Raw genomic sequence first — 14,489 nt, forward strand, 5'->3', positions numbered from 1 at the left:
AGAAATTGTCCAAATGTTTTGAAAAACATTTAAACCTAGTCAGAAATCAATTAGAATCCATGTAGCAATATTTACATTTTTAGTCGTACGGTCATTTGTTTAATCACAGAATGTTATGCTAGATTTGATCATTTTAAGTTAAAACTTTGTTTTAAAAATATCCAATAAAGGCAACAAAAGAAAACAGGGTCAACAAAATATTTTTAATTTTATTTGTTTTGCTTTTAACTGGTATTGTTATATCTTAGAAAAATACTTTTCATACAAAAACGGTTTACCATTTTAAATACAGCCATCACCTGCTGTGTACAAAACACGTACAGAAACACAAGGTGTGAAACAGTGACAAAACTGTGAAAGTGATGAGTAAGAGAGTGAATGTGAGAGCTGATCCAGAATACAGCAGGAACTAATGAACCTCCAGGGATGTAGCAGCCTAACAGGGAAAGAGAGGAAAAAAAGGAAGTACAGTATTTGTGAGAAATCAAGACAGGCAGTGTGTGAGCTAAGAAATCATTTACCAACTTCTTAACTGCAATGTTCAAGCTTAAACCTCAAGTGAGGGGTTATATGGTCCACATGTGGTTCTGTCTATCTGTCAGATAAGTGGATCCAACAACCCAAAAAAAGTTACATCAACTCAAAAGTGCACAGTAGCAGAGCTGTGTGGCTAGTTCCCAAAAACGTGACAACCAGGAGATAAAATGTTTTCACTTTACAACAACAGTAAAAGTTCCTGTTTTCATTCAGTCAGTAACAGTTGCTGTGGCTTGGTCGTCACAGGGGAAACTAGCTTTTTTGGATCTAGATGAAATTAATCGGTAGCAGGTAGTGGATCCACTAGGTTCATTAGTCTGTAGTGTTTGTAGTGTTGTTGGTACACAGGGTTTTTTGTGTTTACCTGCCACACAAGCCGTTAATTCAAGTCAGCATGAGCTGTATTTGCCATTTTGTGTGCTGAACTGAAAGGGAAACCGTGACCACCGGGATCAAACCAGCACTGTGCTGAACGAGTTTTGGAGCACTGAATACTAGCAAGAGGGCTGAGTGTCTCACAGCAAGTGGGGTAAAATAATGTGCAGTGCATCTTGAGCCCATGTTTAACACACATCTGAAATTGTAAAGACACCTGTTCTCACATACATGTGGAGTTTGTTCTCTCCCAGGAAAACTGATAACACTCTTCGTAACAACAGCATATGTGACAACTTGCCAGATTCAATATTCAAGTTCTGTTTTTTTGCTCCCTGGCATCTTGGCATGCACTGTATTTCTACTAAGCTCTAATATAAAAAGCTAACAACAGAGTACATGAGCTCATGGGAGTATGCACAGTGATGGTGGAGAAAGAGCAGGTTAAATTCATGTATTATCACCACTGGAAGATCAGTTCACTACAAAATATTCCTCTCCTTCTTCTCTTTCTTATAATATTGCAGCCAAAAATTCCAAAGTTGACTGAACTTGTAAAAATTGATTTTAAAATGTGTTACACCTGAGGCACACTTTATCCTGCTTTCAAGGAATGTGACCGTCTTCCAAAGTAAATATCAGGAGCAGTCAGTCAAGTTCTTATTTGAGAGCAGAGAGGAATAAGCCTTGATTCAACTAAACTTAAGCGTGTTTTTGGCTTCCTGACATCACACTTTCTCAAAGGGGAACAAATGTTTCTCTTGTCCTCTCTTCTCTCGTTTTGTCGTCGTCTTCTTCTTCTTCTTCAGTCCGCTGATGCTCCCTCCGTCCCCCTCTGCTTGTCTGTTCTGGGGCCAGGACATGGCCAGAGTCTCAGACGCCGTCTTAGCTGAAGGACTTCCAGCCTCAACCACCTCCTCATCTGACGAAAGCCCGCCGGTCCCCTCAAGGATCCCCAGTCCCTGGTTCTTCTTTCCGTAGCGCTGTTTGAGTCGCTCTCTGATCAGGAGCCCCTTCACCAGCAGAGTCCAGTTGGAGATCACCCTCTTTTCTTTTTTCTGGAACGTGAAAGGGAGGAAAGTTGATGTGGTGTTTTGATGCCAAACAGGTTTTAAACAACTGGTTTTAGTTTAACTTGAAAGTAAGCTGGTTCATATTTACAGAAGTTCTCCCCTCAACTGCACAATCACCATAACTGCATGGTCATAGAAAGTTAATACTTCTACTCAGTCAGTCAGCCTCACTCACTCACACACTCACACACTCACACACACACACACACACACACACACACACACACACACACACACACACACACACACACACACACACACACCTCTTTCTCCTTCTGTTTCTGAATCTCTTGGTCTTCCGCCCAGGCCGCTCTGAGAATCTCCTCATGCTCCTCACACACGATGTAACCATCAGTCCTGTAACACACACATTTAACCATACGCTGTATATCAGAAGCATTTAATACGTTTTCATAACATCTGCTTTTTTGGTCTTTCTTTTTTTCAGCAGACTTTGGAGTGTTTGAGTGATTATTATACATATTCAATCCATATCATGCAAATGTTTACAAAGTAGTAGTTTTCCCAGAGAGAACAAAGAAAAAAAGAAAAAGTGGAAACTTCCCTGAGCATGCAACAGAACTAACAGCAGCAGTCTTTACAATGTGTGTGCCTCAAATTCACACATCTAACTGAGAACAATACATTTCTTTTGACACACTTAATATAAATATTGTGCCAGAGATCATGATTAAAGTATTTTCTTAGGATGTTTAACATGAAATAATGATGTATGTAATGATTTTCTGTGTTCTTACAGGTGTTCTAAACTATCCTACATGTGATAAAAAAAACTGTTAAAATTACTAGCACTAAAGAAAAAAATAAATACAAGAAAACCATTCAGTGTTGTCTTACACAGCATGTGAGTATCCTCCATGGAAGTCAAAGCCCATGACCGCAGGGGCGGCGTCCATGTTTAGCTTCTTGGCCACGCGGTGCAGGTTGGGCAGCTTGAGGTGAACACAGCCCACCGGTAACATACAGGGCTTAAACAGGTAGACGTTACCATAGTCGTTACGGGGAACCTGGCGATACGGTCACAGAAAACATGTAAAGAACACTGCACACATTTGACTTCCTCTGAATATATTGCTTGTTCATTAAACTAAATTAATATATAATAATATTTGCTGCTACAGTGACCGCATTTCCTCCCAGTAATCATTCTAGTCCACACAAAGGTGGTTACCTTCCCATCCATAGCTATAGGCGGCTGGTACTCTTCAGTCTGCCATTCTCCAAACAGAGACAAGTCATTGTCATCCTTCTGCTCAGACGCCATCCTGGCTTTGCGGGAACGATTAGAGAAGCCCTTCACCATCTGAAAGAGAGTGAGACAGTGGTGCTTTTCATACACATTGTCTCATTATCTTCTCAGTTCAGTCATACAGCAAACAAAGACAGCGTTTTTGAAACTCAAACACACATTTGAGTCCTATCTCAGTTTCAATCACAGCTGAGGCTGAATAGCTAATATGTCCTACTGTGTCACCACAGACAGGTTAGTCTACTAAAACTGTGTAAGTGTAGATAAACATGTAAATTGTAAGATGATTGTCTGCGTTTTTCTTTCTTCTGCAAAACACTATTTTACATGTTCGCATTAGCATTGTGTTTAATCAGTGCCCACTGGCTGAAATATTTAAATGAAGACTCATTCAGTTTGCTGCCAAAACACTAGTCACTATCATCAGTTCATTGTTACAATTTAGACAAACAGAGATTTAACAGCATCACTGCTTCCCAAAGTATTCAATAAATATGCAGCAAAACATCACTGTCATAATACAAAACTGTCACTGACAAGATCTTAGTTTGCAAATTCACAAATTTAACTTTGTTAAATGTGTTTTGCTTTGCATGCTTTTTCTTAATCATAAAGTAGTCACGCATTCATGAGGCATTACTGCCTGAGCCCTGCTTTACAGTATATCTCAGTATAATCAGTCTAAAAACCATAGTGACTTTTGTCTACACAGCAGAAAAACAAGTATGTTTCCTCTAGAAACTGAATATTATGCTATGCAGTAACCTTGCTCTTTTGTTTTGGCTACAAATCACATGACTGTATGTCATTTTCACAGCTCAAACACGACCAGGCCTCATCCACTTCAATGTTAGGAAGAGAACTATGATGGAGGAATGGTGGAGTGTTGATTTACATTTCAATTAATTCATTTAGAGGTTAACTGTTGATGAAGTTGTTCACCATATTTGGTAAAATCAGTCATGAATCATGCAAATAAAAGACAGCTGGACTGATTTGGCAAGAGTGGAATTAAGTAAGAGAGAAACAGAAATAACAGAGAAACAAACTGAAAGAAGGGAAGTGATGGATGGAAGAGAAAAAAAAGAAGATAAACAAATAAGGAGAATAGATTTGAGAAAAATATTCACCTTATATGGTTCCTCTCCTAGTCTGACAGTCCGTGCCTCTTTCAGCCAAGTGTCTTTGGAGTGGAGTGTGTGCACACAATCCCTAAATACAAAGATGATTTAAATATGAATATTGTGAATTATTTTTTTTTTGGACAGAATTTTCCATTTGCCTTTAGAATTGAAAGTTTTTGCTCATGGCTTAAGCCCAATGTGCACCCAATTTATTTAGGTTGTATCTGTAAATTAATCTGTATTAACAATGCCTAACAAACAACAACATTCAGCAGCAGATCTAATTTACTGCTATCAGATCAAAATGAACATTTGAACTCCACAGGTTAACTAATCTAATAGCACCACCAGGTGGACACTGATGCTCACAGCCACAATTAATTCAGACACGCAAGTAGCTGTGTCACTGTAAACTGGGACAACTTCCACGATGCCCTACAGTGCGAGTGGTGATGTTTTAGTTCAACACATGATGAGGGTCCCGCAAATATTCTACCAGAGACTGGTCTGTGTATCCGTACACACCCTGTGATTCACAACGAAAAACAAACTGGGTATTTTATTCCTGGGTTTTAAGGAGGCCTTTGCCTTATTTCTTCTTGGTCTTTTTCATTCTAGTTCAAGCGGTAGATCAACCACCGACTGATGACCACATGTGTGCAAAAACCTAGAAAATAATAAGCGGTCACATGAAATTTTCCGACTTTAAGGGGACTTGTGTGAACATCCTGTTAAACAACTGATTAGTGTACAAATGTACTGAGGGCTGAAAAGTATACATGTCAAATTCAACCCAAATAAGGGCACACTGCACTGCATTGCTGACTGTTTTGCCACTGACCTGGAGTACACCGGCTCTCCCCTGCAGTATCCCAGTACAGTGGCTGTTGATGGGTAGATAGCTTCATATTTCAGCATGTGTCTCTTTAAGGCGTACAGCGGGTGGTTCTTATACTCTGCTATTGAGATGGGCAAGGGTTTGTTCAGCAGTTTGTTCTGGAGCTGGACGGCCAACATGGGGAAAAAACAGAGAGAAGATAGTATCAAAAGGGATAAAGGAGTGTTTAACCAGTTGTGAGTAAAAAAAAAGATGGAGGTTGTTTGTGTATAAAATAAATCATTGGATCTGTCTGAATGTCTACATGTCTCACCTCCTTTTCCTCCTTTATGTCCCTCTCGTCCTCGGGTCCAAGGAACGGCTCAAGCGTCTCTTCCCACCAATCTTCATCCACCCGCCTCTTCCTGGAAGATGTCAACCAGGTGGGGTCGTACTTCCTTCCCAAGTCCTTCACAAAGCCGTCTCCATCCACCGACACCACGTACGTAATCGGCGCCGTTGCATTCTGGGAGCAGAGGTGAGGCATCCCGACACCGTGCTCCACGTCTACGCAGACCCAGGAGGAAGTTTTAACCAGATACACCTCCAACCACTCGTCCGCTCCAGGTCCCTCATTCTTTTTTCCACTCCTTCGCTTTGTTCTGTTGTGCATGGTTCCTTCTTCATCATCATCATCATCATCATCTTCCTCCCACTCTTTGCTCTCCTCGTCTTTGATCTGTTTTTTCCCTCCACTACTCCTTCTCTTCGGAGCTGCGGTGTTCTTGCTGTTTGCCACTTTGGCTTTGCCCTTTCCTTTCCCCTCCTTCCACTTTGTGGATTTAGCACCTCCCACTGAATCCTCACTGTCTTCCTCACATGTCGCCTGAAATTCCTCCTCTTCGCTAAGCCCCTCCTCCTCCTTTTCCCCTCCGCTGTCACTTTCTTCCTTGTAGCTGACTTTAGAGGCGATGCTGCGACGTTTCGAGTTCTTTGGCCTCTGCCCTCCCGATGTTTTAGTCTTCTCCTTTACCTCGTCATGCTCCTCCTTTATTTCTTTCGTCTTTGCTTTCTTTCCTCCTCGGTCTCCCGTGATCTTCCCCCTTCCAGCTGGTCTCTTGGTGCCAGGTGAGACCTTCAGCTCAGGGGAGGTGGTCTTGGAGGCTTGCTGGCATGTGTTGCTCTTTCCTGGGGCACCGGTAGAAGTTCTTGTCCCTTTGCCCTGCAGAAAGGACATTTAGATTACCGGTATGTGTACAAGAGCAGAAGACTCTAAAAACTAAATACCAGCCTATATTGTGTAATCAGTCTGTAATGAACAGACATATGCAGAGTAAAGTATTTTTACATTTTGTAGAATAACAAAGAGGATGTTTTTGGCCTACCACTGACGGGTTTTGCTAATTGACTCCTAGAAATGAAACTATGCAGAAGTTAAATAGACATAACTTCTGAGAAGTATAGACTATTGATGCCAGGCCAGGACTACCAGGGGGCATGTGGATGGATTGCGTCCAGTCAGCTGGAGTCAGCCTTAACTTCTGAACAATATGGTTGCAATTGTAAAACCATATAAAAACTAGTTTGCAACTGTTAGCTAAAAGTAATAGATAAAAAAAAGTAAGTTAATTAATAAATGATTGAAACATCAAGTTTCTGCTAGCTTACTATAGGTGGTAGTGGTATGAATGCAAACTTGACCATAACAACCTAAACATTGACAGTTCCAACAGTATGAAAAAAAAAAAAACTGTAACCACACACAATTAATTATGATTAATGGTGATAAACAAAAAAAAATGATTGAAGATGATGAAGTACGGCGCTGTTGTGGTACATCAGACAGGAAATGTTGGGAACCACTGGTACGGACTATCAGCAAGTTAAGTGGTAAAAAGAATGATTGTATCTGATATATCCCTAATTCAAATTATACAGTTAACATAGAGATTTTTCTTACATTCTCAACTGCAAAAGGGAATACCAGGCTTACATATCAAATTATAAAAACATTAGTAAATCATCTGTTTTCTATCTAATGATTGCAAAGACCTTGTACTAAAATGTACACGATAAATGTTAACCGAAAAGCTTTTAGCAATTTCATTGATGAACTTGACTTAATCCTTTAATGGTTACCCTGTTTAAATGAGCCCAATATATCCTGTTTCATGGATAAGTAATGCTGAATGTGTCAGTATTTAAGTGTACAGATTTCAAAATCTGTATTTAGTTGTCGGCCATCATACTGAAAACTTGATCATAAAGGCTGAGAACAGAGTTCTCCATACATTAAAATTAAGCCATTAGCTAAGTGTGGTTGCTGTATCTACATCAGTATTGACGTACCTTGGCTGATGGGGGTTTGAGAGGAATCGGCTGCAAAGAAAGAACCAATCGGCAGAAGAGCTGCAGAGACCTCAGGACCAACAAGAACAGCTGCAGGAAAAACAAAACACACAAGAGCATAATTATTTAACCAGTGTATTCTACCTTTGAATGTTCACACAAAAGGCTGAGCTTCACTTCTTTAATTGGACTAATCTTCTTCCAAAACACCAACATATGTAATCTCCTGGTGGTTTCTGGCAGACAGGCTGGCCAGCCGCCTCTCCAGCAGAGCGCGGAGGTTCTGACGCTCCTCACAGGGAAGACTGGGGTTGAGGGTGAACGTTGATCTAAACCTTAAAGGGAAGAGAGAGAGAGAGAATAAAAATGGAATATAGAAGATACAGTGGTTATTACACCAAGGTAATAGTGACTGATAAGGTGACGTTGATGACTTTGGAGTCACACGGTTTTACACATTCAGACATGAAAAGTTGCTTCAGGCACCACGACACATGTCATATTTGACGAGCACACACCATTTGTGCAGTCCAGAGAGGTAGTTTTGATCAATGCGTTCCTTGGCGACCATGCTGAAGTGGGTGGGCAGCAGCGACAGAGTGATGGCCAGCAAGTCCGGCTCACAGCACAGACGGCTGCGGAAGATCCCACTGGCTATCAGGCACATCACGTGGACCTGAGAGACCAATCAGAGGTTTGCAATGACCAAACATTTTTTCCAGACAGAATAAGGAGACAGCGATAAGAAGAACACGTTGGTGTTTTCACCTTGTGTGTGTCTATCAGCACGTCCTTCTTGTATCGGTTCATCATCCGCCTCATATAAGTCTCAAACTCTGCCTGCCTCTTTTGCCTGGCCAATGAGAAATGATGATCATTAGAGTAAAACAGACAAACATTTCTCAATAGTGTATACTCACACACAAATCTACATATAAATATATACAAACTTGCACCCGTTGGCTGTTGAAATGCATACAGAGCATGATTGTAATCAGACAAATTTGCAATGGCTTTATACAAAGATGCAGTGAGTCAGCAGGTTTGAAATAGATCAATTCAGGGTTAAGATGAATGAGAAAAGAATCAGTTTCACATGGAGTTAGTCCACAGAGCCTTAAGGCACTCTCGACAATACAAAAACTGGTCATAGAACAGAAAATGTTCTTTAGGCACTCTATGGCAGAACAGGAAGAAAAGGTATCTTTCAAGGTGAGAAGAGTGCCTGAAGAACGGTTCCTTTTCAAGACTAAAGATGTTTGTTGATGCTACATGGAACTGTATTAAAGGTGAGATCGATTTCAGTGAAACAAAAATATATATATATATATATATATATGACATATAGATCATAAACAGAATCCTGAAACAGATCACAATTTAAGAAACAAAACAGTAATTCTTCTTTTCTTACACTACTACACAAATGTCCGCTTACTTTTTCCTGACTTCTGGTGTCTTGATCTCTATCTCAACAGACTGGAAGGGCAGGATGGGTTCTGGTGGTTCAACTGGACCCAGCAGCTCAGAAAGCTCTGGTCAACACGGACACACTCAATTATTTCACTTCTGTTTCCTACTTTCCTCCCAACATGCAATAATATATCTGTGAAAACAATATTTTCCAACTTTCTTCTCACCTTTACATACAAAATGAAAAAGAGTTGGAAATATTTTATCACACACAACGAGCAGTTTTCTGCTGATCCCTCATTTACCTTCCACTTCCTCCCAATCATCCTCGTCTTCGTCACTATCCTCCTCCTCTTCTTCTTTCCTGGTTTCCTTGGCGTTCACTTTAATCACAGGTGCTGCTGAGGTCACCATGTCAAAGTCTTCTTCACTGTCAGTCTCCTCCCCCTTCTCTGGCAACTGGAAGTATTTACTGGTTTTGACAGCAGTTGCAGTCGTAGATGTGGTGGAAGAGGTATTCCCTGACACGCGTTTTGTGGAGCCACGTGGTTTGGGTTTGACCTTCCTCTTGAGCTTCTCCTCTTCATCTGTGATGACATTACCTGGAAGGACAGACAGAACAAAATAGTTTTACGCTACAGAGTTTGAGTAATGATTACGACTGAGTAGTTTAAAAGGGATACGGTTTGGTTTTCAGTCTTGTACTTCTCACTTTTTCTGTCCTATATAGTTGGAATATTTGTGATGTAAAGCTGTTATACTTAGCATCAATGAATCTCAACCACATTAATGCAAAACTGAAGTATGATCACCCTGTACAAACAAGATCACCATCATAGACTATTTTGGCTCTATCAACCTTTGCATTGCATTTTATGTTTTGAGAAAGTTAACAGTACAATGGTGGTGGTGGTTGAGTCCTCCTCACAGCAGGAAGCAGAAAGGCTAATGGGAATTAAGGTTGCAGTTTAATGAATCACTTGTCATAAACCATTAAAGTCATAAAAATGCAAGAAACACAAGCTACCAATCATCTCAACCAAAGCCTCATTAGTAAATAGTAAATACAGCCTGGTATCAATACTGCTGCTGTTAAAAAATTCTACATAGAGAACATTTGAGAGCACGTTGCTGCTGCTGCACTTATTGTGTGTTTTTCTTATACAGGAATGCCTAAATGTGCATTTTAAACTGTGACAAGAGCAGAGAGACACACTTGAATTATGATGCAAAACATACAAAATGAGACCTGCTGGATTAAGATACACAAATGTAACATGTAGTCACTGAGAATGATGCATCTTCTCAAGGCTTATTAAAAAAAAAGTATGCATATGCACGCAAAACATCTGAATGTGTATGGTGCATGCTTTATATATGCACACACACAGGACAGAAATGGTCCCTATTTATTTTCATTTACTTCTATACTTTATATTTGTCTGATTTGCTGTGTATTTTGTGTTGTTTGATATGGCGTCTTGATAATTAATACATTTCAAATAATAATGTATACGACAAAATTGGTCCCTTACTTCCACACTTACGAAAACAAGCTTCATGTTTTGATGAAGTCTAGCACAGATGTGTATCTGGGTTAACAGATCCACTCATTCATATCACCCGCACATGCACCTGCACTCTGGCTGCTTAATAACAAAACAGCCATAAGTAGGAATCATCAAATACTGAATAGGGGGTTTTAAACTGTTGAAGACCCCCTTGAAGATAACTTTGACAGCACTTACAAAAGATAAACATCACTTATTGAGGTCTTTATAAGTTGGTGAATTCTCTACAAATTCTGAGAAATCATCGCTTTCTAGGGCTGGGCAGTAATTCAATATTATTTGTCAACTTTCAGTGGAATCATATTGTGATGATATATAGTTTTACACATGCTGAAGGGGTTTGTCTGATCTGATGTATGACAAGTGACAACATAATTGTATTTATTTATATATTTATTGCATTACACATCTTTAACGTTACAACATATTTCCTATATCACACTTTATGATGATAATGGAAAAGCATAGCAGTTTATTATATCTGATGTTCCAGCCATTGACATGTGTCACTGAACCTACTTCGCCAACATGAATTACATGCAGTGATACTAGTCTGCAATGACAATCAGCTATAATTCATATGCTATAATTCTTATAACCATATACAACAGGATGCATTTAGCAGGATACATGCTTAACGTTCTTCTCAAATGAATGTATTGTATGCATAAGCATACAGTGGGAATGAACAAACTGCTCCCTCTTACTTTACAATCTGAGTTATTCTCACCCAGACAAACAAGTAGTTAGCATTTCCTATTCATTTTTTTGGATGCAGACTTCACACATCCTTTGCAGTAAACAGGGAGGATGAGAAGTTAGGGGCGATACATAAGTCCTGGCTTTTCATACCTGATTCTTTCTTCTTCGCTCTCGCTTTTGCTCCGCCACTCTTTGCCTTCGGCACCTGCTTCGGTTTCTTTGTATCGGCCTCTGTCTCTGCACACCCTCTTCGCTTTGCCATGCTCTCTTTCTGTCCTTTCTCAAACTTGTACCAATAAAAATCACTTTCTTTGAATTCAAGTGTCTTTCGAGAAAACTAGACCGGCGGAAGTCGCTCAGCTCTCCACATTATGTAGTGAAAGGGCAGGGAAACAGCAGTTATCTAACAATTCCATCTGCAGCTTTCATAAGTCCGCAAGAGCACTCCGTTTGTTTTGGAGACAGGACTCTGACGTCACTTCCGCTCCTTCTTCTTCTTCGATTTTAATATTGCACCTGCACAAAGTCGCCCAAATTGCCTTCTTCCACTTAATTACCCCCCCCCCCAAAAAAAAAAATCTCCTATCAGCTGTTCAGACTGACACACATCTCTGCTGCTATCGTGACAGTTTAATATATAGTTTGTGTTTTTTAAGCGTTGTAGGCTAATTCCACTTTATGGACACTGAGGGGCGATGTTGTGCCCTATATGAGGCTTAACTACAGCAAGTCACAGATGAGGCGTTCATCCTCCTGATATTAAAGTGTCACGTGAGATTTGCCAGTTTTGCAGTGACACATATATAACTACATCCATGGGGTTTAATAAATCATGCCAGGTGGCTACACAACCGTCTGTCAACAATAGCATCTGTTAATTTTTTTATTTTAGATTTAAAGTATTTATCCAGAGGCACATAATGAGTTCAAAAGTAAAATAATTCAGTCTGTAGATCCACAGCTGACCTTAGGGCCATACCAGATTTTGAAATATACAAACATTACATAAAACAATGCAAAACCACCAAAGCCATTTACAGAGCTCTCAATGTCAGAGCCACAGTTCCATGACAGGTTTACTCTAACAAAGTGATGGAATATAATTTATGAGGACTTCAATACTGATCTACTCTTCAAATTACTCATACATCAGTAATTTATGTCACTTTCTCTTGTGATATGAATGTTTATACCACAGATTTAGTGAGCCTAGATTGAGTGGATATAATGCAATATAATGCATATATGAAAATAATATAATTGATGGATTCTTGTGCACATTTTATATCAGTATGATGGTGAATGAATTCTACATTGTGCACAGAAACATGAGACCATTAGCGAACTAATGGCTAATGGTCTCATGTTGGGCAAATTCCCTAGGCTTTAGGAGCCAGGTCTGAAGTCACAGCCAGAAAATGCACTTTTTGTTTCCTTGCGTACAATTTCAAGTCTTCTGAAGCAAAAGCAGGTGTGGCAGATTTATGTCTCTATCTATTTCTATTATATTTTACATAAAGTGAATGTGTAGCAGGTAGAAGTGCAATGTTTCACGTATTTCCATGTTTTCTACGGAAAATGTGTCCTATGATTCTGTGACAAGGTTTTCTGATTTTGTTTTATATCATTTAAATGGCACAGAGCATCACAATGTCTCACTTCATTAACAACAATATCTTAATTTTGATTTGCATTGGTTTCCTAACAACTGTGTCAGGAGGACCTCAAACTCTTTCTCATTTACTGGCTCAAGAAATGACAATATTGTGGATATAGTCTTCTCTCTGTGTTTCAGCCATTTCCTGGGAGTTCCAAAGCCTTCCACATAGTGCATGCTGGGATACTTTCTTCATCCCATTGGGACCCTGAATAAGAATTACGAGGGTAAAAGACACTGACTGAATGAATATGAGTTCTGCCTCTTCAGTCCGAATCAATTTGGTTAATTTCAGTTCAATTTAATTTTCATTCTGCTCTGTTGTGATCCGTATCGATCATGTTGTGATTCTGTAGTGTGTGTTTCACTTCAGAGAGCCGTCTGTCAGCTGATACCATGAGACAGCTTCAGACTGAGTCACTGCAGTATAGGGCTTGATGGGACCAGGGGACCATTTCTGTCCTGCAATGTGTGTATGCATAAAGCACACACATATGCATACCTACTGCATATATGCATAAATGAATGCAAGTTTATGTGTGCAATGCGTGTGCCTCCATATTTCTGTGTGACAGGTTTTCGCTTCATGGTCTCCTGGATGTGTGCATGCATTTATTGCCTCCCTTGAGCATGGAGGCTCTTGAGAGTGTGCTTGTACATATAGTCAAGTGTGTTTATGTGAGAATGACAGGGCTCGAGTCCACGGTCCAGTGTGCTGTACTCCCAGCGCGGTGCATGGCTTCCATCCCTATATGAGCCATCAGTACAGTCAGATAGGAATAAAAAGCCATACAGCGCACTGGGCATTGGGAAGACTGGATTTTGAGAGCAAGGAGACAGGCATACCCCCCCCCCCCCCCCCCCCCCCACACACACACACACACACACACACACACACACAGAGAGAGAGAGAGAGTCGGATGATAGATGGAATGGAAAGACATTCAAATACCCTGGGGCCTGCAAAACTGGAAAATGACAGCAGGCGAAGGACGTCGACACCCAGAACGTAAGAGAGCTGATAGAGGACGACACTGGGCCCTGTATACATGATATAGTGAGGATACGTCATCATACTGGGACGAAGACTGGTCAACGCACTGACAAGAAGACAGATAGCGTGTAAGGGGGAACATGTGAAGCCTCATCAAAGGATGAGTGATGCCATCCAGTGTTGTAATGTGGTAACAGGTGGCATCCACTGTTTATCCCCTCAGCGTCTCCAGGCAGGTGGATTTCCAACTGTGAAGCTCTCGGCTCTTGAGGATCAGACTGAACCACCCTCCTCTATGGTGTACAAGATTTTACTTTTCTTGAGAAATTGAAGGATCTTGAATTGTTAACACACTTGGTGTGGTCACAGAAAGTCCCTTTTTAGATATTGGGTTAAAGCGCGGGTCTATTCTTTTCGATCCCAACATATTCTTACCACAAAATATACTCTATGTTCATCTCCTCAAGCACAGGTACATCACTGTCTCACCCCCTCCGCTTTTCCAAGGGCACAAATAACACAATTCGTTAGTACATTTGACCAAGTGTTGTAATCAATCAATAAGAAAAAAACAGAAACACTCATCCAGATGGTTATGCTAAAAGAA

General features: G+C 40.3%; 1 protein-coding gene across 1 annotated transcript; it reads right to left on the reverse strand.

Moving 5' to 3' along the window:
* Positions 1-189: 189 nt before the first annotated feature.
* Positions 190-11,684, reverse strand: xpc (xeroderma pigmentosum, complementation group C). The gene is made up of 14 exons (XM_068733325.1): positions 11,382-11,684; positions 9,264-9,560; positions 8,984-9,080; positions 8,314-8,398; positions 8,064-8,221; positions 7,760-7,880; positions 7,546-7,635; positions 5,531-6,418; positions 5,221-5,381; positions 4,386-4,467; positions 3,178-3,309; positions 2,844-3,013; positions 2,249-2,342; positions 190-1,970 (listed from the first exon to the last, which is right to left on the reverse strand). Exons 1-14 carry the CDS (start codon positions 11,491-11,493, stop codon positions 1,641-1,643), a joined length of 2,817 nt encoding a protein of 938 aa, XP_068589426.1. The 5' UTR covers positions 11,494-11,684; the 3' UTR covers positions 190-1,640.
* Between the last annotated feature and the right edge of the window lie 2,805 nt (positions 11,685-14,489).

Source organism: Cebidichthys violaceus, unplaced genomic scaffold, assembly GCF_023349555.1.
Source record: "Cebidichthys violaceus isolate CVI_PGR_0920_01 unplaced genomic scaffold, fCebVio1.0.p SCAF_6, whole genome shotgun sequence".
NCBI classification, from domain to species: Eukaryota; Metazoa; Chordata; class Actinopteri; order Perciformes; family Stichaeidae; genus Cebidichthys; species Cebidichthys violaceus.

Coding starts and splice junctions, on each gene's coding strand:
- xpc (XM_068733325.1), bottom strand. CDS start 11,493: ATGGCAAAGCGAAGAGGGTGTGCAGAGACAGAGGCCGATACAAAGAAA. Junction 6,419..7,545: donor TCAAACCCCCATCAGCCAAG/GTACGTCAATAC, acceptor TCCTTTCTGCAG/GGCAAAGGGACAAGAACTTC. Junction 1,971..2,248: donor AGAAACAGAAGGAGAAAGAG/GTGTGTGTGTGT, acceptor TTCACGTTCCAG/AAAAAAGAAAAGAGGGTGAT.